The sequence below is a fragment of the Aptenodytes forsteri genome, unplaced genomic scaffold (assembly GCF_000699145.1).
Source record: "Aptenodytes forsteri isolate BGI_AS27 unplaced genomic scaffold, ASM69914v1 Scaffold1, whole genome shotgun sequence".
In the NCBI taxonomy this organism is placed as follows: Eukaryota; Metazoa; Chordata; class Aves; order Sphenisciformes; family Spheniscidae; genus Aptenodytes; species Aptenodytes forsteri.
In genome coordinates this window covers 5206724-5230331 of record NW_008795035.1, presented here as the reverse complement: position 1 = coordinate 5230331, position 23608 = coordinate 5206724, and the positions used below count along the sequence as shown (strand labels likewise).

The 23608-nt window shown below is 43.1% G+C and overlaps 1 protein-coding gene across 1 annotated transcript in view; it reads left to right on the top strand.

Annotated features, from left to right (window-relative positions):
* Positions 1 to 23608, top strand: part of CEMIP (cell migration inducing hyaluronan binding protein) — a 54866-nt gene that overhangs the window by 8891 nt on the left and 22367 nt on the right. The window contains exons 6-13 of the mRNA XM_009276549.1: positions 834 to 904; positions 1637 to 1732; positions 2360 to 2481; positions 4686 to 4827; positions 5646 to 5837; positions 14818 to 14993; positions 15583 to 15792; positions 21423 to 21628. Coding sequence (XP_009274824.1) covers positions 834 to 904; positions 1637 to 1732; positions 2360 to 2481; positions 4686 to 4827; positions 5646 to 5837; positions 14818 to 14993; positions 15583 to 15792; positions 21423 to 21628 — 1215 coding nt within the window. The remainder of the gene's footprint in view (positions 1 to 833; positions 905 to 1636; positions 1733 to 2359; positions 2482 to 4685; positions 4828 to 5645; positions 5838 to 14817; positions 14994 to 15582; positions 15793 to 21422; positions 21629 to 23608) is intronic.

The window sequence follows — 23608 nt, the reverse complement described above, 5'->3', positions numbered from 1 at the left end:
GTCTCCCTACCACCCTAAAAGCATATTTGTTATTCTGTTAGTCATTAAGAGCAGATATGCCCGAACTTCTTCTATTTCGAAGATAAAACTCCCTCCTGAGCCCCACTAATCGGGTTCACCTCCAAGGTTGGGAGGCACTTTAGCCTCCGTCTCCACTGCTTACTTATCCATGTGGTCATTTCCCAGTGTTGCTGATAGCTATTGAACCTACTCAACCAATAACCATCAGGCGGTAATGAACTTACTTCTGACATAGGATCACATTTGAACAGACAATTCAGATTCATAAACCTTTATCCATGTTCAATGTTCAAAATGAGGAAACTAGATACCCAGAGACTGTCTAGGTTACTTTTTATTGCCCTTTGCCAGCCAGTCTGTCTATTAGAAATTCTCATGGGTCATTCCAAAGACAATTGTGATATACAAGGTTTTAGCATGAGCTAAATCTATTTAAGCAGAAGTGGCCTCTTTTCATATTCTTTAGTGCACACACGCACGCGCGCGCGCACACACACACACAAAAGATTTTCAGGCTCCCCAGGGAGGTGCCACTGTCACACACAAGCCTCTTTAAACACTCATTTAAAAGAGAAACACACTTGTTATAGGAGTGTATTAAGCGGGGATTTGTCTTCAAACTTCCTTCTCTTTTGATATATTTACTGAAGAAATATAGTGTTAAGATATTTTTAATATTAACTAAGCTGCCTGTCACACTAATCAGACTGTTTTGAATATGATGCCCCTGAGAAACACATGAACATTGTGCTATAAAAAATACGCATCTCATACATGACATAACTTGATCATTTCTCATTTCCATTTTCCAGGCACCCATGGAGTTTTATTACCGTTAAAGGAAATCCCTCCTCTTCTGTTGAAGACCACGTTGAATATCAAGGTAATTCATGCACAAAATGCTGGCTTGACATTATCTCTGGAAGTTATTGGAGTTATGGCTGAGATTAATTTGGTCAATGGTGGTTGACACTGCATTACATCAAAGCTGGGAGCAATTGATGGTTGGACGTATTTAATTGAATGCTCTCTGTATATATTGCTTCTTCCCATTAATGCAGCTGAAGCAGCTGAGTGGGGTATAACCTAGGTTATCCAAACCCTGAGATAAAAGGTGGGATCCTGCACCAGTGTAAATCCATGTAACTCTGTTGAGCTCAGACTCTGCCTCTCTTTGACACAAAGCTATGGAACAAACCCAGTTCACACCAGCTGAAAATTTAATCCGTGTATCCTGCATTGGTAGCCTCAAATACTCCTGCAAAACCACTTTCTTGCAAGCTGAAGACTTTTGAGGCTGTGTCTTTTCATGACGTTTTCAAGAGCAGCTAACAACATGGCTTGCTACAACATCAAATAAAAATAGCAGTATATTACAAATCTTTTTTTTTTTCCCTATCCTCTCTTGATTTTTGAAGATTTTTCCTCCTGATTGTCCAAGCAGTTATAAAAGTGTCTGAAGCCTCACTCCAAGATCAGTAAATTTTTCTGGAAGTTGTGCAGGGCTAATTCTGGATAACGTAGCCAAGATATGCAAACACACACGTGGACCATTACCTTTTCTGTTCTGACTTTTATCGATTGCATTCAGTGATTTTACCAATGTTTTTTACAGGTCACAAAGGGTCAGCTGTGGCCAAAGTATTCAAACTATTCAAAGCTGCGAATGGAGAACATTTTAACGTCTCTTCGACGAGTGAGTGGGTTCAAGGTAAGAGGTCTGCATGCCATTTAACTCGGTGGTAGACAGTTGACAAATAGGGTGGATCATCCTTTTTGTTGCAATACTTTTCCGTTTGGGAAGAGTGGACTTGCTAGCTGCTATTTACGTCGCTGCTAACCCAATTAAAGAGCACACACAGATTCTTTCCCCAATTGTCTCCAGGACTCTGAATAACTGGGATCCTTTTTCCTTACTCCACTGGGTATGAAATTCCATCTTTTACGATCTAAGAGATCACATACAACCTCTTACTTCTTTTGACTGCATAGTCATCATGTCCATGTTTCAGACAACATACAGTAACTGATTGTAACTTGATCTGAAGATCAGAAAAGGCAGCTAAGGAGGACACAGATCCAAAATCCATGCCTATTAATAATGCTCATACTGCATACTCCAATTATGTAACTTTTAATAACTCCGCTCTCCCTTGGCTGGTTACACTTCACGGCATGATTAAAAGCGGCCGACAGACTGGCAGGAAGAGGCAGGAATCAGACTGTCAGCGAAGAAACTTGTGAATGATATCTGAGATCATATTATGCTTCATGCATTTTTGCTGCATTCATTAATCTTGACTTTCAAATTACTTTTCTTGTTTGCATTTGTCTCCAGATGTAGAATGGACAGAGTGGTTTGAGAAGCCTGATAAAGCGAGATCTAAGGACATGGAGAAGCTTTCTGACTTCAAAGCTGCTCATCCTGATAAAATCTGTAGGCAACCCATTGACATCCAGGTAGGCTAGCTTACCACTGGCTTTAGAGGGGCGAATCCTCTTTGGACTGACACTGAACCCCAAAATAATTGTGCTTGTCAGTAATTTTTGCTTCTAAATAAAAGACAGCGATTATTTTACTGCTCTAATACATAACCAACAAGACCTGGTATCCAATCTTGTATCATTCTGCGACAAAAGTTTATAGAATTGAGCTCCTTTCAGTAAATTCTGGCTTCTGGCATGAAAAGGAGTACAGATGGGGTCACGGACAGCACAGATGCTATCATGAAATATGTGGTTCCCTGCTGGAAGATTACAAGGAAAAAACACATGAAAATTTCAAAGTTCTTAAATGGTCCTGGAATGGACCCTACCTAAAAAATTAATCACAAAATATAATGAGATGGTAAAGCTACCAGCTGTAGTAGGTTGGAAAAAATGTCGGTGAGCTTGCAGCCATTTCTTGGAGTCAATTGTTTTTTCTCTGTGGAAAGAAATTTGAATTCTTTTGGGGGCTAAACATTATAATTATGCCATCAGGCCAGCATGCTGAGGAGGAGAAATCATATACCTTTTCTGAGATTGCAAAAGCCTCTTTAAGGCCGTTAAAAAAAGCAAAAACCGAGCTTTTTCCTTTTTTTTTGTAAATGCGTATAAGTCTACCTGGTAAAACAACTACAGCAGAAGCATTGTCTAGCAAAAGACAATAAAATACTTCATATCTGTGGGAGGCTGAACCTAAGGTTCCTGCGTACTCTGAAGCGGTGGAGTTCTCCTTATTCACAAGAATGCGGCTATTGAAGTAAACGGGATTGCTGACAGTATGAGCAAAAGTTTCCAGGGCTAGATGTTATGAAGAATCTCCTCTTGAACAGAGAGGAAAAAAAATGCCCTATAGCTTTCTGCCAGGTCTTAGCAAATCCACATTAATTTCTGCTTCCATATACATATATTAGAAGTGACAACTTAGTTCAAAACAGGGGTCAGATGTTTGTTATGATACAGCCCCTTCTAGCATGCATATTAAAAGAGAAACAAGAAAGATATTCTTCTGTTCAAGAAACAAACCTTTTTTACCTTCTGTTAAATGACAGTTACTTTTTTTCCCATGTATATTAAAAGCAAAACATTTTTCAGTTTATCCTGCAGATCTTAGGGCAAATCCTCAGGTAGTGTAATCTGGTGTTGCTCATTGCCCTCATAAAGTTACACTGATTTATAGCAGCTGGCCTGCTCCAGCTATGCTAACTACAAGAAAATTGAAGATACGATAATAAAAACAGAAGCATGGCACAGCCAGAGGCACTTTCCTTCAGCTGACGGTGCTAATCCTATACATGGCAGCGGGCTGTATGCATTAATAAGGAAGGTCTGCCTGAGTGAGAGAATCAGGATCAGACCCTTCATTGAAAGATGGCTTATCTCCTGGTGCCTTGTTAAAAATGCACGTGTTCTTTGGATTGCCCAATGCAATGCATCACATTTTTGTGAAAGGGTCAAGAGAATTGCAAGCTATAGAGCCGGACTGTGAAATTTAACATGACCCTGAGGGGTGACATTGCCCCAGCAGGAACACAGGAGAGGCTACATATCGCGCTGCTTCTTGGTGTGATACAGCCTTTTTTCTCAAGGCAGCTCTACAGGCTGGTACTTGGAAGTGAGAAAAGGCAACCTCTTCTTGTTCCTTTTGGAGCAATGGGTATTGGAGCAGCTTTGGTTTTTTCTTAGAGAGACTGTTCCATGCAAAGAAGAAACAAGACCCCCACCTCTTTCTTCTGCAAGCTTCAGACATAGTCTGGCTACAAGCAATGAAATGAGTGCAGTGAAGAGGCTTGAAACCATGAGTTCATTTGGGTGTGAGCATCTGTGTTCAGTGTTTTCATCTGCCCTCAAACCAATGGCAAGAGAAAATCTAGGGCACCAAGGCAGATGTTGCTGAAGCTCAGAATACTCCTCCCAAAAAAGCACATGGTCTTAATATAGATACAGGAGAAAGGCATGCACCTAGCAATAATCCATGCAGCTTGCGGATAAAATAGCTGTGTTTGAGCACCAACTGGAGCGCCTTCTGGATAGTACACGTAACAGTCACCCTGTTTTGTTATACAGCTCTTGTGCATCACCCAAAACAAAGCAAAAGCCTCTTCTGACAGCACTGATGTTTTGGTGAAATCTCTTCACCTCAAGGTATCTCCTGTTTTATTTTTCTATTCTCATTCCAGGCAATGACGCTTGATGGAGCTAATTTAACAACGGAGGTTTTCTACAAGAGTGGCCATGATTACAGGTTTCTGTGCCACGGCAAGGACCAGACGGGCGAGGGCTGCCAGAACTACAGAGTACGGTTCCTGTGTGGCAGATCTGGTATGTGCCCCATGTTTGAAAGCCAGACCAGGGAAAATCTGAAATACTGTCTTCTGATGACTGGCTCTTGTTCGGTGTAAGAACGACTTGAGTAATTTCCCAAGCTAAAACTTCGGCTGGGCTATGGACATGAACACAGATAAAATGGCTGAAGATTTATCTCAGGAAAAATTCCTAAGCGCTAACAGAGACAACAGGGTGGTGTCTCAAAAACCCAGCAAGGCTATGGCAAATACTTGGCAAGTCCCTTCCTGTAAATATCTTGTCTTTTGCTAAAGCATTTTGGAATGAGGTAGGATTAGTCAATCAGAGTGTGCAAAGACAACAGGTTTTGAAAGTAATACTTTGTTTTGTAGTTGTTAATTCCAACACTGCTGTCCCTAACCTTGTCATTAGATAGATCATCAGGATTCTTTGGCGCTCAGCTGGCGGGAAAAGGAGTGTGGAAGACGGTTGTTTTGCTGGAAAAAACAGTCATTACATTAAAGACCACTTGGTTGCTGTAAATAACAGTGCCCAGCACCCACAAGTGCTGCTGCTAAGTGGGTGTGGTGAAAATGAGCCACTAAGGGCTACATTTAAATTTAGTCCTGGGGTTAGTGGAAAATCCACCTGCCTGCAACTAAAGGAAAACACTTTCTTGTTTGCTTGCTTTCCAAGCCAAAGCCAGTAAAAAGCGTGTTTGGAAGAGTTAACTATTTTTTGTTGCATGAGGAAATCATCGTTTTTGGTGTCCAGGCAACAACAAAAAAAAAAAAGAGCAAGCATTTTCTGATAAGATTAACTGAATTCTCCACCCTTCCATTTTGGCTTTTCAGTGAAACCAAAGCTTACGGTAACCATTGACACCAATGTGAACAGCACGGTCCTGAATCTGGTGGATGACGTGAGCTCATGGAAACCCGGAGACAGGCTGGTGGTTGCAAGCACTGACTACTCCATGTACCAGGCGGAGGAGTTCCAAGTACTGCCCTGCGGAGCCTGCAGACCCACCCAGGTCAAGGTAGCAGGTAAGGTGCTTCATCTTGTCATGCTGATGTTGGCAGTACACAAAGTCTGTCATTTGCACTGAGATAACTCCATGAAGAATTGCGAAGATCTGAAAGACACCTGAATCTGATGGCTAGTTTTTAGATGCTTTCGGGAAACATAAGCCTTTCATGCTTGAAAGCAATCTGGCTTGAGTCTGGTTCCTTTCTGCCTTCCCTTTTCATAGCCGACTCCATTTTTTTGTCCCCAAGCACACTATTGAATGGGTGTATTTATTTAAGAGAAACAAATACAGGTTATGTATTTGAAATGTTCAATTTTACGTAACTGTATTTGAAAATGTATCACGTCCTAGAAAGCAGGAGATGAGCACAGCTGATCTGAAGAGTGGGCTAGGGCAGGAGCAGACCGTGAGCGACTGTAAGGCTATGAAGTAATGTGCAGCTGGCTATCTTCCTAAGAAAGTTATATTTAACAAGAACTGTAGTCTTACATTTTAGAAATGCTGTTTTGTACTACTGAAGCTACTGTTTCTCTTTTACTGTGTCTCTAGATGGCATTGCTTAGAGGTGATGTATTAACCAAACATTTCTGGCATCACGTGGCGAGCGAGTTGTCCTGAGCCACAGCACTGGGGGAGATGGAGTCGGTAGAGTGCTGCATGAGTTAGTCTGAGCAGGAGGAGCAGGAAGCTTTGCAGAGCCACAGCATTTTTCTCTTGAAGGTGACTAGCTCAAATCCAGAACAAATTGCTTTTGATGAAAAGACATTGCAGACTAATGATTGCAAAGTGGCCTTCAGATACTAAGTCCAGTTAAGTAGCATAACCATGATGAAGCACAAGACTATTACCAATATGAGCATAAACGTGAAATCCAGGGCAGGAGATTCGCATCTCCACTTGAGTCTGTGAAGTGGGCTTTTCCTTCTAGAACTAGATTTTGGCACGCTGATAAACAGAGCATGGAAATACCACATGAACTGCCTCTTCCGTGAATAGATCAAGAACTTCTAATTGCTATACTTTACAAAAGCAAAAGTTATTTTACAATATAAAAGCATGTAACAGCTGAGGCCGTTGCAAAGGCACCATCTCTCTGGTGGTAAATCATGCATGTTACGTTATCTTTTGCTTACACAGTGGCAATTGCTTTAGGCAGAGGTTTTGTCTACATTTACAGTAAGATCTTTCTGAGAAACCATGAGGGCACTTGGAACATCCAATGCACCAGGGAGTTTGCTCAGCTCTGTGAAATGAACTGCTTCACCATTATCTCTGATGCAACATCTTCTGGAAGGTACAAATATACTTCCTTTGGCAACTGCCTCCCCACAGAGCTCTAGCCATTCATTGTTGGATGGCCTGAAAGAGAGATGTTCATCAAGCCAAGAAAAATGTTATTCACAGTTTGAATGTATCATAGTCTTATGACTTAAAATGACTAGTACTTTCAAAGAAGACACACGTCCAAGTTGAATATTTTTCTTGAGCAACTTTTGAACTATTGGAAAAACTGTACCAGACTAGTATGATACAAGTCACATCGTGAAGATGATCTTGGAAGATCGTCAGTAAAAATAAAGATGACATAGGAATATTTCTCTTAGGCTTCCCATAATCTAATGGATCTGTGAAATTCATGTAATTACATTTATCTTCTACAACAATGGCAACTAAGTTAGTTTAAGGAAATGAATAAAGGGTTAAAAACAACAAAAAAGTTGATGTGAATTTCAAGTAAAGGAGCAGTGGAAACACTTGTTAAAGTAATTGTGCTCTTGGTCTCTGATTACTCTGTAGGAGAATTAGGACATTCCTTTTATTACCACAAATGACATGAACACCAGGGCCAAAGTCTACCCTTACTTATATCCAGGCAACTCTATTGACGTCAATGGGATTTCACTGATTATATAAATCAAGGCAAAATCTGGTCCAGTAATAAAAATCACATCCAACTTTCTTGTAACAAAAGCACATTCACACTAGAAAATAAAATAATCTGCCTGATTCTAAGTTCAGTCTAGATGAAATAGAACCTGGGGAAGGCTGAGATCTCCCCTGCCTTTAGGAGCCAGGAGGTCCCTGAGCTGCTCTATGCCCAGCCATGGTGTAACTTCATCCATTGCCCCATGCTGTGACAGGCAGCCAGAATAAGGAGCACTAATAAGCCAGGGGGTGGGTGCTCTCCACGCCTCCTCCCCTCCGTGATGCCTGCAGCTGCCTGCAGCCTGCACAGCTCTGCCTGCGCTCTCCCTGCCCTGCCAGGCGAGCGGCAGTACCACGGTGGAGGGTTTTGAGGTGTGCTCATCGCTGGAGGAGGCGAACACCACCGCGCTGAGCGCTTGGCTCACGCTGAAACCTGTCTGTGCATGGGCGTGCGTGTATAAGTCTCCCATGATCAAGCGCTGACTTTGGGGAAACTTTTTGGGATTCAGTTAATTACCTGTGAGACTTCCACCCCAGCCTTAAATAGAGCTTTATTTGTCCCAGCGGCTCAAACATCGTGGCAAGCAATGGGCTGGCCTCTAGCCTTAGCACGGGTGAGCAGCCCCTGCACAGCCTGTGCTTGCGTGGCTGCGTTAGGTTCTCAATTGCATGCAGAAGACTTGTCAGAAATGTCTGCCTGCCTTTCCCTATGTGAGAGAGTCAAGATTGCTTTGCTCCTTCTGCAAAAAGACTTCCACACAGATACATCTATATACAGGGTCTCGGAGGGATGTCATTTCTAATAACTGGAATGGCCTAATTTTCCTAAGAGGTTTAGTTTAGCAGCTGAGAACTCCAAAAGTCTGCCCTCTGAAAGACAAATGATAAAACTATTCCTACCTATGATGGTTTATTTCCCTTTCAATCTTTATTTTTTTCCTTTCCTTTTTTTTTTTAAAAACAAAAGCTAAATGTCACGTCTGAACTACTTAAGAGTCTCTTTGTTTGAAAAATGGCAGAAAACCTCTGCTTTGTGGACAGACAATTTGGTGTGGCAGCCACTTGGCATACCAAGGTTTAATTATAATTGATGCTCTCATCGTTTAATAATATTTTAATAGACATGGTTTAGCGTATTGTGCCAAATAAGGCAAACTCATTAGTAAGCTCACGTCCTGTTTATATTTGATACTCCCTGCTAAAAACTCATAGTTGCTTTACTTGCTAGAAATGGATTGATTAGAGGCCGGTCTTTTCAAAAGAACTTAAAAGCATAAATACTCCATTGCCATCAGGTTTTTGTAGGGTCTAGATGTCTAGCTGTGAACTTCTGCAAATCTCAGTGTAGAAAGTGAGGGAGGGCACCCAGGTACTGATCTTGTGCACTCCTTTATTGGCATAATTACACTAATGTCAAAACCGCGGCTCCCATGAGTAAGCATGGTTTGCATGAGGGCTCAGCTCTGCAGGTCCTGCTCCCGGTCAAATGGTTGCTCGCCTAAATGGAACTTTTTTCTTCACTTGTGTCCTCTGTTTAACTTTTTTTTGCTTGTCATTTTTGTGCCTAGATTATTTTCTCTGTGGGAACAGATTAAAACTGTTTGATCTTCCAACTTCACAAGGTTTGGGGAGGGACGACGGTACAGGGCAGAGGGAGGGAGGAGGAAGGAAGGAAGGAAGCAAGGGTTGTGTTGTTATGATAGAACTGGATAGTAGGAAAGAGCAAGTATTTTGTCTAGTTTCCCTGGGAAACAAGTCTTATCTGCATCTTGGTTGCTCTGTATGAAGTTACCTCTAATGCTGATAAGTTTCACCATGGAACAAAAATGATGAAACGCTCTTTTGTGCTCCTATATGCTCTTGATAAAGCATGAAAAACCTATTTGTGCCTGGCATAATTACTCCAATTATCCCACATACTGGTGAATCTATGATTACAAGCACACGTATCTTAAATCCTGCTTATTGGGTTGCAAATACTAGGGAGAGATGGAGTTCACTGTGATCTTGTTCATGCAGAGAACTTTGAATTAAAAACGTAAATACATAGTTGTCTAACAACTTCATGGCCTGTGTCAGCATTCATCTTGTGCTGTAAGGATGGGAGAAGTTACTCCGCTATCCAAATTCAGATACTTTTAGGGATTCAGGAGGTTCTGTTTAGAAGTTGGCATCATTTTGTCTGGAACTTGCCAGAAGCTCTTTTTTTAAGGCAACCCTGGTGCTTGAGGGCTGGGCAGGAAATGTTGTGAAATGGCCCTTTCTAACAGTCTTTCAGAGCTCTTTTTTCTACCTTTGGGCATTGCCTAGAAGCAGAGTTGAAAGAAACGTACTCAAGTTTACATAGCAGTTCAGAAGGGTGGAGTTTGGGCCTGATTTAAGTAAGGATTTGATCTGTTTGTCCACCAGACCTGCCTAATCTTCCCATCCCAGCTGCAAGAACTTATATGTCAGGATAAGGAGAGGAAAAACCTGGAAGGTCAGAGAGGGAAAACCTAGCATTTACAGAGGTATGTCAGTAGATTGCCCAGTAGCTGCTGCACAAAGAGGGCACGAGGTGGGACAGGAGTGGGCTTAGGAAAGAGCATGACACTGCCATTGGGATAAAACACTAATAGACCCCACAGAGACCTCTCAGCGCTCGGTTAAAGCCAGCACGAGCAGAGGCACTGCCCTCAATCCACATCAATCCTCCTGTCGCACCTATCTGCAGCAATAAGATAATTTCAGCCTTGAAACCAAACTGCTACAGAGGCTTTGATCCAACACAGCATTTAAGTATACACTTAACAATAGCCACATGAACTCAAGGCTCTTCACACTCCTACAACAGAGGGTGTATTTCTGACCTTTGCGGGACACCGTGCAGGACCATGAAGGAGAAAAGGGACGAAGGGCTGTAATAGGATGAGTTACCCAGCAGGAAACTGTCCCAAGAAGGCTTAGTTAGCTCTGAACTCCTTATAAGTTTCATCCTTTCTGCTGTATGTCTTTTTACTGGAAACTTAATTTTCCATGTAAAAAGCTATGAATCGGAGGAATATTTATTTGTTAAGACACCAGGTTGTACTGCATGACTCAGGAAGCTGGTCAGCTCACCCAGACCATGCTGCACTGCATTACAGGCTTGCAGCTTAGGGATGCAATAGCAAACCCCATCAAGATAATTCAGAATAATGAGGATTTGACAGGATGCCTGTATGAACATTTGTTGGTTATTAAATATAAGCGATAGGGGCATTACCACCAGTGGTGACAAATGTTTGACAAAAATGCTAAATCTGATAGAGGTCTGGGCTGGCATCTACAATGAGTTGCACTGATTTTTAAAGACAACCTGAAGGATTCACTGTCACTGGATTACGTGGGTTGAACAGGCAAGTTTGTGTTTAGCATTTCCTTTAAAAACTCTTGTTTAGGAAACATTAAAGGACCGTGAGAGAGAAGGTCTTAGTCGTAGAGAGCCCAAAGGAAAACAAAAGACCCTGTAGAGAAAAAAAAAAAATCCAGCAGCATCTTAGCTCCACTTTATCTTCACCAAACCCAGACCTTCAAGTGCCTGTTTCACTTCTGAAAGGGAGATTTAGCAGTTTGTGTCATTTAGAGCCAAGGCATTTAGGAATGCATGAGTGTACCTGGGAGGGTTTTCAGAGACATCTGTGTAACTCGCAAGAGCTGAGCACTCTTCCACACTTGTAGCAGCTGAAATAGTTTTAAAATTCCACCCTTCCTAGGTTTGATAAGGCCCGAGACCCAGGTTTTATGGCTAGGTTCAAGTATGGCAGGTTTTCCTGGAGCTTTGTACAGTTTGGAGAGACTCTGCTTTGGATTGCTATGTTGACATAAGCATGCCCTTGATTAGTGGATCATCTGTTTACCTTAATGCGTGCTTTCTTTTAATAATTACCTTGTCCTTAGCAACAACTGGTGACTTTAATAGTCACTGTCTTGAGTAATAAGCATGGAAATGTGCTCATATTTTGCTGAATCAAGACTTCTACCAGGCAAGCCCACACATTAAAGAAGTTGTTCCCTGTGAATTTACATTTTGGAGTAACTGGAGGCACCGGTATGACAAATAGAGCAGCAAACCCAGGGCGTTTTTCCTAGTCCATCACACAGGCCTGTTGTGGGAAGATGTAATCCGTGTCACTGCAAGGCTTTGTTTGGTTTAGATTAAAACATGGCACGAGCCTGGCTTGCTGGCGAGGCAACATCTGTTTGTGAGGGATGCAGCAAGCCCAAGCCCAAAGGAGGAGATGGTGAATCAGTAACCCCTGGGTTTGTTAGCGGTTGGGCAATCACAGGCATCGGCTTTGGTGCTGAAGCAGCAGACACATTCCTCCCATGTTCAAAGCACAGTGTTGCCTTTCTGAGTATCAAACCACTTCAGTGCCGGTTTGCAAACCCCTGGCTCGGGTTTGCCCATGATCAGCGGTCAGGGTCTCAGACATCGTGGCTGCCCGTGCTGGCTGCGAGCAGCAGCCTAACTTCAAATTTGCAGCTCTGCAGAGTGAGATGTTCCCATCCCCATGTGAACGCCCTGAACTCGCCACGGAGCACCCTCTTTTGTTGGTTTGTTTTCATGCCCATCACTAAACGTGCCCCAGCGGCTCCCGGGAAGTGCCACATGTCTATAAATGCACATTGTGGTGCTCCCGGCCCCCTGGGAAGTGCCCGGTGCTGGTTTCCAGCAGGCATTTACAGTACCTGAGGGCTCCCGTGCCAGGGTCTGCCTCCCAAGACCCGTTTCAGGAGCACGGCCCCATTGCCATGGGGAGCTTGAATTTCTGGCTGCCTCAAGGAGAGGTTTGTTTTTCAAAACTCTGTTAAAGGAGCTATTATTCAAAATCCACTCTTACGTTGGAAGGGAATTGCTTTCTATCTCTCCTTTTATCTCCAAACAAGTCAAGTCAGCAAAAGCACAAAGTGAAAAACATGCACCCAAGAAGTTATATTTAGAAACTGGTTAGTATTTAACATTCCTGTCAGTGCTTACACTATTTTGCATGTCTGGACTGGTGTTAAATTAAATTAAATACATGCAAGCATGACATTTATTATTCTAGGGCTCAGCATATGAATAACAAAACTGCCTATCTAATTTCACTGCCACAAATCCTGGAGATGTGGCTTGAAATAGGATGTTCTTACGATTATCTGAACTCCTTCCTGCATTTCAGTAAATCAAGGAGAGGTCAGCTCTGGGGGAAACTGAAAAATAACAGCTTAAAAACAGTTTCATAACGACAAGCTGTGTTGCTTAGCAGATTCACTCAAGGATCCAGCACAGGATATCCTTGTGTGGAGGACACTCACTGCAGCAGCTTTTTTAATGTATGTGAATAAGGGAAGCAAAGCTGCTTTTCGGATGGGCTGGGTCTGGTTTTGGCCACACACCTGCTGAGGCTTGCTGGCTTCAGGGCAACAACACGGGGAAGCCCAGGGCTTTTCTAGGGAGGCAGTTGCAAACATGGGCGAGGTGCAAAGCTGCAGCCCCTTGTGGCCCCTTGTTTCTGGGGCTGAGCACGGAGCTCAGAGGAGCCTCGTCTTCCCACCGCAGCCCTGGGTAAAAGCGTCCACCTGTCCTGCCATCACCACTCCTCTAGTTAATGGAGAGTGTTTTTTCACGTGATCACACTATCTTGAAGACGGAGGTGCCGAGGCAGAGGGCACACGTAGCGGTGTGAACCCCGTCCCACAGTGCAGCAGTCTCGGAGCAAGGCGGAGCACTCGCCCTTCCCAAATCCCAATATAACCATCAAACTGCACTACTCCCAGCTCCAGGAGAAAGAGGGAGTGAATGGTGTTTGCTTGTCTTTGTTATAAAGTCAAAGCATCATGTTTTGGTTAAAACCAAGGCTATTTCAGTGTTCAAAATCCTCCCCTTGACTTGGCACCTCTGCTTAAGCATAAAGTGCTTCACAGCGATAGTCAGGCTTCAGGCTTGCCATTTGTTTCTGATTACTGCTTTGAACGATTCTACTGAAATTAAATACATGCAAGTGTAGCATTCCTTAAAGTTCAGTGTTTACTTAAAGAGTTTATTACTTATTTTTACTGGAATAATACAGAAAGTAGTCAGTAAGATGAACCTTTTCCCAGCTGCATTCTCTGCAGAAAGCCGCGGAAGGAAGGAGGGAGTATGAATATGTTTGAATGAAATTACAGCAAAGAGATTATTTTGCTTTCTAGACATCCGCACTGCCTGGACTTTACCCCTTTCTGGTCCAGCCAGGGAAGGCTTTCTGTGCTTTTAAGCCCCCCATGGAGACAGGTGTGTGTGTGGAGGAGGTTATGAGCAACATGGCTTGGCAAAGGGAGATGTGGCATGGGGTAAATGGAAGATCCCATAAACTCCGACTACACCAGGGCAGAGGGAAGTGTTGAGAGCAAGTTGGAAACGTGCGGGTGGATCTAAAATTGAGAGGTTTGAGAGGGCAGGCAGCGGGAGGTTTTGCAGCCCACAAGCTGGATGAGGGGTTGCAATTGTCCAAAGCCACAATTTCCACAAGGCTTTCTGCCCAGTCCTCTCCTTGCTTAGATTAACAGCCATGGCGTTAGCAGGATCAGACTGATGCTCGCCTGTGGGCAGTGCTGTAGGATCTGAGCAGCTCCCAGGGTCTCACTATAGGAAATGCTGTGCTAACCTTGGGGATTTAGACTCTTCAGTAGCTACATCATCAATTTTCTTTGCATTGGACATTCATACACAACTGATTGTTATCCAAAGCAAAAAGTTCTTGAGTGACCTCAGTCCCTTTTCATGTTCTTGAGTGATCTCAGTCCCTTTTCAAGGTAGGAAGTGTGCTTTGTCCAACAGACTGTCAGTTTAACTCCCTGGCTAAATGAAGCAACTTAAGACCAAAAATCCCACTTCCTGTTTTACAAATATCTCAGCAAGACCTTGGGTGTCACCTGTGCTCCAGCCCTCCCTCCTTTGAGGTGTGGGCCAACAGGTTTTGCTGACTCAATTACTCCTTTCATTATCACGCCAACCCCACCAGAGGCACAAGGGGAAACCAGCAGCATTGGCAGAGTAACCCTGAAACTGGATCTTGTTCCTTTAGGAAAAGCAACATACCTCCACATTGGCGAAGTCATTGACGGCGTCGACATGCGGGCAGAAGTGGGGCTGCTGAGCCGCAACGTCGTGGTGATGGGCGAGATGGAGGGGCAGTGCTATGAGTACAGCAGCAAGTTATGCTCCTTCTTTGATTTTGACACCTTTGGAGGACACATCAAGGTAGGGTTGGAGCCCTCTCCTTGCACCTTCCTCCTCCCAGCCACACCTTCACATACCAAGGAAGCCAGGATGCAGAAAGGGAAAAATCCCTTGTGTCAGCTGCTGAGCAAACATCCTCTCCCCACAGTGCAGCAGATCCACCCCGCTGCTGCCGCCTGTCCCTTGGCTTTGAAGTGCACCTCACGCCCCTGCAGACATTGCTCAGCCAGCCACGCTGATGCTCAACCCATCCAAGATACAGTCTCCACATCCCGATCCCAGTTTTCCCTAGATTCTGGTGGTGCTCAGCCCAGGGACTTCGATTTGAGCCCAGCTGACTGAAACTCATGGAAAACATTAAATGCAAATTATTTTCCTTCTAAAAATAAGTCAAATGTAGCCATGGCAGCAGCGGTGGGATCACAGAGCAACTATGGTCCCCTTAGCCACCATGACCCTCTTTCCCTCACCCTGCAGCCATAGACTCCCTTCCACACCCAGTAAATCTCTCTAGCAGATACAGTACAACCCTTCCTAACCCTGTATTCCCCCTCCTTCTTACCCTCAACAGCCTTTTATATTTCTTGACTGATGTTCTGTTGTTCTCCAGATTGGTCTTGATTTTAAAGCTACCCATATTGAAGGTCTAGAATTAAAATATATGGGCCAGCAGACAATGGGACATTACCCAATTCACTTCCATATGGCTGGAGATGTAGATGAGAAAGGAGGCTACAACCCTCCAACGTACGTGAAGGATGTCTCCATCCACCATACCTTCTCCCGCTGCGTCACAGTCCATGGATCCAATGGTTTACTGGTAAGAAGCCCCAATGTCTACCTTAGAGATCAAGGCACCAGTCAAAATATTTCCTCATAGCATGAATACAGCTTAATTATTGCAAGGTGATGTGTTTTATTGTTAGAGCTAGTGTCTGACTCCTCTCCCCATCCTGATTATGTGGATATATATTCCAGGCATATTTCAACCTGCACTAAAAAGGAGGTGGCCAATGTGGCGCTGTAGGCTGTGTGTGACTCAGAGCGGGCAGAGCTTTTGTCTGTGTGCAGTGATGTCTGCGCACCAGCCCATCTCTAATGAGTAGTTGGACCTATCTATAGACAGAGAGCTTGCTATTTAAAGAGGATAATTAGAAGGTTTAAGTGTGCTTCATCTTTCCTGTAATAAAGGTTTGTGTTTGCAAAGCCGTTCGCAACATTAGGCACTCACAGAGCTCTGATTTGTCAGAGTTGCTCTCCAAAACAAGAAATCCTTTAGGATAAATCTATAAAATGACCTATGCTTACCAGACAAGTTACAGTACACCAGAGATGGTAAGAACGCATTCAGATTCTCCCCAGGTGCCTTCTTCTTTGGGGTAAGGATGCAATGGGAAAACAACGCTACCTTACTGAGCATCCTGGAGACTGGCCCATAACCCCAAAAAGCTTTCCTCACTGTTATCCCACCTCTGATGGCTTCTGCTTACCCATATTCAGGAAATGTGCAGAACTCTATCCCAAAAGCAGAGCTGCTAAAGGTGTTAAATAAACACCAGGTTTGACTAGACAACTTTTCCCCAAGTGTCAGCTCAAATATGAAGTCTTAAATGCCAAGATTTCTGTAGGCAAAGGACTCTCACCCATTCAGTGAGACGGCAGCGTATTCCAAAAGGAAAAAAGTGTATGAGAGTCCTGAAGAGGAGGAGCATTTGTACAGTCAAGAGCCCTGCTACTATCTATAACAGAGATTTAAGAGAAGATACATCGTTGGCAGTTGTAACCTGGATGGTCACTGTGCGTTAGGAGTTCATATCCATACCACTGTTTTAAAGTTATCGTACCATCTCATAGTAGGAGCCTGTAGGAATCTATTTTCCTTGAACTTATTTGGGGAATAGCATTTGCTTTCAGTACCTGGCTAAGACATGATTTTTGCCCTTCACTTGCTGACGAATGCTTCCTCCTTTACTGACCCCAGCACATGGAGGGCTTCATCTTACAGTCTTCCTTTTGGCAAGGACTGCAGGCTACAACCTCTAAAAGTTGCAACATTGGAAGGGGGAGTCACAGGCATAATTAAAATGCACAGAAGCTGAAGAGAAGAAGGCATTGAAATTGTAGCTCCAGAAGCAGAGCAGCTTTTATCTGCTATTTATGGATCTGAGGTTTTGGTTTTTGACCGCTATGCTTCTAAGTTTATAACGTGATCCTAAAAACCTACCAAGTGAACACGGCTTCTGAAGAAAAAAGACATTCTACTATATAAATTATATAAGGCATTCAGGGTCATATGTCACCGTCTCAATTCGAAGTCACCAGTACAGGGGCTTAGTACAAGATTAATGTGCAGAGTGGAAGGGCAGCGTTGCGGGATTCATTTGTCACACCATCATGGGCTGTTACCAATGGCACCATCAACGCATTCTCTGGCTGCCCAGAGGCTGCACAGTGTTGATGAGCTGCAGGTCAGCTGAAGCCCTGCTTCTGGATCTAATGTGAGATCTTCATTCCCTATTGATTAATACTTGCCAAACCAAACACCCAGAGCCTGGCATTTTTCTTATCGGTCAGATGGATGGGTTCATATAGAGCATTTGGAAATAGTTCTGTGTCTTGTGCTTTCTCCAAGTGACAGCTGTGCCGTGGAGGACCCATGACATAGGAATCCATGTGCTCAGGGTTTTCCAGCCACGGTGGCATGATGAAATTTAGACAGGCTGATGTAGCTGATGAAAGCAGTTTGATTCTCTTACTGTTACTCAACAGCCACAATTCCCTAAATAACCATGCTTTTGCCTCCATGACAAGGCACCCAAGAGAAATCTTAGAATTTAGAACATATAATCTGAAACATTAGTCAAAAATTTAGTCTCTGTTGACTATAGTTTATCAAAATGTGTGAATACTAAACTCTACTCATAATACTTAAGCTGTTTTTTATTTTAACCGTATAATTATTGCTGACAGCTGAAAAGAAAGCCCCAGTGAAATAAAGCAATCTGACCGAGTTTATTCAGTTGCGTCACAGAAGACATGCTCCAAAGGTTGCATCACTTAAATGTTGTTTCATTGCTCTGTGATAGACATCTGTAGTCAAGCAGCTCCATGCCTTGATTCATCAGGTGATCCCACCACAATCTCCCCATCTGCTTTCTGACTCTATTTTCTTTCCTTTCCTCTTCCTTCTTCCCCAGATATATTCCCAAACACCCACATGGGTCTCTGATGAGTACAATGGTTATTCTGTACATTTCCTAGTTGCCCATTATCTTCTTACGTGGGCAACACTACCCGTTTCTACATGCATGAACACCATTTGTGCAAACAGCGATGAGCTCTGTCTTTCCCCAGGTAACATTCATTCCCTCTGAGATCAGGTAGATCCGAAGCATACTTTGCTGAGGGAAGATTTGCCTTGATGATGTGCACAAACCACACTTTGAAAATAGCCATACAAAAAAAAAATCTAGCTGGGCTATTAAACCTCAGCATAGCACAGCACTTAATGATGTCCTTAACATTAGGCCACTGATTTCAAAGGGGCTTCTCGCGTGACTGTGGTTGAGTATCTGCGCAAATGCTTTAACAAGTGGGAGAGGGGCATCAGTTGTTTTTAACTCTCATTAAAGCAGGCTGGTAATTTGCATACCGACCTCCCTGCTGGCTTTGTTATCACTTTTCTCATGTCACTTCAGGGATACTCATATGGAGAACACTAGGAAAAAAGAGTGTCCAGTTATTCCTGATGACAGAAATGTTTTTCTGTGGGTCTGTACAGTGTGCTAAAAGTCACTATCTCAACAGTAGCTCACTTCCACTGATGGGCTCTTCTGCACTTGTCTACAAGTTCATATTCACTGGAAGGCACAGAGGGTCCTTCTGGAAACAAATCTGTAGAAATTCTTTTCTCACCATAATTATTGCTTGAAAATGCAATAATTACCCAATGTTTTCTTTAATACATTGGCCATAAAACCACCTAGTTACGCCACTGCAATCCCAGGGATGAAACTTTGCTCTGATTCCCACTCTCTCCACTGGATCCCAGTGTGCAAGCTAAAATAGAAACAGCCACTGGGGAGGGAGATTAAATGGAGGCCAATAAACAGTTTGGCAGAATCCAGGGGAGAGCTGTACTTCATGGAATAAGAGGTTGTGCTATCTAACTGATTCAGTGGTATCTGCTTTTAGCAATCCAGCTATACTACACAGCAGTTGTTTTACCATGAAGGGCATTATCTGGCCATAAATTACTCATGGTTAAAGTAAGATTATAGACTATTAGGAAGGTTTTAATCAAACAAAAAATTAAATCCATTGGAAAAGTGATTTTGGAACAAGCATCTCATTTGCTATCCAAGCATTTCAGCGTTCGGTTTGCACGTGAAAACATGCACAGGAAACTAAGTCAGAGCTGACCGAGAGATGAGATATGGGGAAAGTAATTAATCAAACGGAGGGTGACAAATACATTAGGGTCCCTGGCTGATAACTCCATGTTGTTCTGTGGGCTTTCAGGGATAAGTTAGGCGAACAACGGGCGTTTGCTGGCTCTGAGCCCCTCTGCCAGTGTGCACTCCTTTCCCTGCTTCACTCCCCTCTCGCCATACCGGGCGATGCGTTCCCCTGCGATGTTACTCCTCCTGCACAGAGGTGGGCTTTGCCCCAGCTATGGTCTGGTCACTACAGGTTTTCATGTCCCAGTCCTAGTGCTGTGCTTTGCTGGCTAGAAAAAGACATGGCCATACAAAGTGGCTAATATTCTCTAAGGAAACCTTTTCCATCATCTAAATGTTGCAGCACTATTACTTATGTGTCTTTCCAATATTACTGTTGTGTGAGAGGAAGCTAATAGGTTTCAGTGGCAGTTTCTGTGCAATTCTGACATCTCTGTCGTTAAAAGACTCCCTCTACGTTTTGGAAAACTTCCTCTGAAGATAGCTCACTCTCCTGAAATGTTCTTCTATTCTGTAACCCTTTACAATTACAAGGCTGGGACAGCTCATTCTTCCAAGGAGGAACAGTTCAGTCTAGCGCGTACGGTTTTACACCTAAATAAAGAAGCCTTGGCCTTGCAAAAGCTATTATCTAATTAGATTGGGGAAGTTAGCAGTAAATTTCAGTGAGGTAGCTTAAAGGAATGCACCACTTCGCAGGTCATTTTAGCTGTGTTTAATTTACTGTGATGACTCGTGTTCAGAGATTTGAGTATTTACACTGGAGCATGGATGATACATAATAGATGTGTGTGCAGATGTAAGCTTGTAATAGATTTGGCAAGCAAAGTGTTCTTTCTTATGTGAAAACATATTTGTAATCATTTCAACACTAGTCCTGGGATTTTATTTGAAATTGGTGCTTCTTACCTTGAGAATGAGGCATGAAGATGACAGAGGAGTCTCAGGCCTGTTTACAAAAGCAATTCAGGTGCTTGAGCACCCAGGTCTTTCAATGACACCATAAATAGGTCTTCTATCCAATTTAATATTGTCTTTTGCCCCTTGGCAGTCGCTGTTTCATCAGACACCTTTGTAGGAACATACTGGCGCCAGGCTGAGCTTTGCCGGGAAGGTTTCCTAAGTCGAAGGTGGTTGATGGGTGATGGCTGATGTGAAGAGCAAGGAGAGAGCCCAGTAGAGCCAGCACTTCACCTGGCCAATGGAGACATGAAATTAATTTTCCGTATCCCAGGCATATCCACTAATAACTGACTTGTTGGACACGGTGTGTCTGAGGGTTGTTGTTTCCCAGCCAGTCCTAGCCTTAGGCCTCGAATTCACATATCTGCTCCTGAAATTGTTTTCTCAGATCTTTCAGTGGGGTGATGGGTATTGTTCTGTCCAACACAACGGTGTCCCGATGTTAACAACATTCAAACCAAAACCAGAACAGCACTGATTAACACCAGCTGATTTGTCTCAGGGTCAAGTAAAGCTGCTGTCAACAACTTGGAAAAAAGGATCAGGTCAAACCTAAAACAAGCCAGCCTGTCTGGAAAACAATTTTCCACCTCTCTGATAGCCTGAAAAAATATTTTTTCAGCTCAGCTGCATTTTTCAGATGCATTTTATGTAGCTGCTCATGTAACTCCACATGAAGATGAATGAGCCCAGATGTGATTTGAACATCTAACATCCTCCATTCATACTCCGTCCCGTGTTTTTTCCAGCCTCATGCTAAGACAGTCTCTGATTTCACAAGCAGACAAAAGAATGGAATGAGCATTTCCTAGGGGATGACAAATTCCAATTAAATTTAAGTGTTGGAGTTATTGCTTAGACTATAAGCTCTGAAGAGCAGAGAGTGATTGTGCTTTTGGTTTTGCTTATGCACCCTGAGTTCAAGAGGGTACTGAGGTTCCCATGTGCCATTGCTGTAAAGTTTCTTCTTATTATGCAGTGGCTGAAGCATGAAACCTGAACACTGACCGTTGTTTTGTACATGCAGGTGAAGGATGTTGTGGGTTATGATGCCCTGGGCCATTGCTTCTTTACGGAGGATGGACCAGAAGAGCGCAACACATTTGATCACTGCCTTGGACTGCTTGTGAAACCTAGCACTCTGCTCCCCTCCGACCGAGACAGCAGGATGTGCAAGCTGATCACGGAGGGCGCTTACCCGGGGTACATCCCTAAACCCAGGCAGGACTGTAGGTGAGTGGGAGCCTTCCTTTTCTTCTTTCTTTTCTTTGCAGCACTTAGCCATAAAAGATAGCATTACGTGTATATGATTATGTAGTCATCTGTAGAGGTCTGCGCTGCATGCCCAAAAGGTTGGGAGAGCAGTGTCCTCGGGGTCTTTATGCTTGTGCTACTCAGATGCCTACGCACCTAGGGTGTAGTTTTCATTTTTAGCATGAAGTCAATTGAGATGTTTGCTACCTCAGATATTGAAAATCTCTCTTTCTTTTGGAGTCTTGACCCCAATGGCTCAGCAAAAAGTTGCTGAGTTGAGAATGGGCTGGGATCTGACATTTGTGCTCACGTCAAATGGTAGCTGATTTTGAAAATATTCCCATTATTCCCATTAATTCAGAAGTCATTATATGCGAAGAACGGATACTGTTTGATGATACAGCATTGGCATTATGTATTCATTTGGCACAGTCTACCCAAACTGTGGAGTGAAACCAAAATAATATAATAAATGCAGTTTAGCACAGAATTGGAACTTGACAATAAAAGATCAAAGACTGTATATGCCCATTGGGTCTCTAATAGTCTGTCTACACACGAGCTCATGAAAACCTTTCCATGAGAACTTCTCAAAACTTCTATTTGCCACAAACACTGTATTAAACTTGAAAAATGCCGAATGCCTTTCATCCCCCTTTTTGCAAGATCCTTTCTTTTAAGTGTCCTTGCAGATCTGCCAACTGAGGTTTAGATGAGGATCATAGAAGCATTTGCAATAAGAAGGGATTTTACAAGTTCTTTTTGCCATTCTGTTGCCTTGTAGAAAAAAAATCAGGTGAAGTATAGAAGAAACACAACCAGCTTGGCCTGCACGCTTAAGCATTAGAATTTTTTCTGAGAGGAATACATGGATTCTTCATTAGCAGTAATTTTTAAGCACAGGCTAGAGAAATGCCAGTCACAAATACTGTAGTTGTAGTTGACCCTGTCATAAGGCACGGTATGGACTCACTGAGCTCTTGAAGGCCATTCTAGCCCTCCTTTCCATGATTTTCCAGCTGTTTTTCTGCCCAAAAATCAAGGTGCACAACCTAGGAATATGATTTCATTGCTAATTACTGGCTGTTCAGGGAACCTACACATTTTGATGCATATCAGGCAGCTAATTATCTTTCTTTTTCTTCCCCCATCCCTCCAACTCTTCTTGAGATAATACTGAATTCTTAAAGGAAAACCTGTGTGCTTAGCAGCTAGGCAAGCAGACCCCCAGCTGTAGTCCAGGGAGCATAGTAAGTGGTCTGGAGAGGATCTATGGAACCATGTTGTTTTCAGAGTGTTTTCCTTTAAAAGCTGGACGTCACGCTTGCCTTTAAGAGTTTAAAATTGATGGTGGATCATCTTGAGGACAAGACCGCTGTGCAACAGAATGGGAGGTCTTCCATGGTGAAGATTTGTCTTCAGACCACAAAGTATTGGTGCCATGTTGAAGCTCCTGGGATACAGGAACACTTCTGCCCGTAGTCCAGATTTTTCTCCAGGAATTTATTCTGCTGTAGTTGGAGGGGGGAAAAATCTACACTAAAAAACCCCTAAATTTCTGACCCACAAAAAATCAACAAGAAAGTCTCTGGAGCCAGACTTCCATCCTGAAAACGAGACAGTTAGAAGCTGATTGATGCCTAACAGCTAAAAATCTTCGGGGGATTTCTTTTATTTGGAAATACTCTCAATCTGCTGAGACTGTATCAGTATCACCCATTCTGTTCTCAGAACAAGCTGGGGTTTTGTCCAAAGAAACATTTTTAGCTTTTACTTTGGCAAGGGAAAGAGATGAATTCATGCAATGCTCTTTTTCACATCTGTGTTTGTTTATAAATTACACTTAATGTCTCCATTCATAAAAGAAGAGTTAATCAGCCATTGTGCTCATTTTCCACTGATAATCCATTTAATAGTCAGAGGGACATATTTTGTGTCATTTAGAAGACTCTTACATGA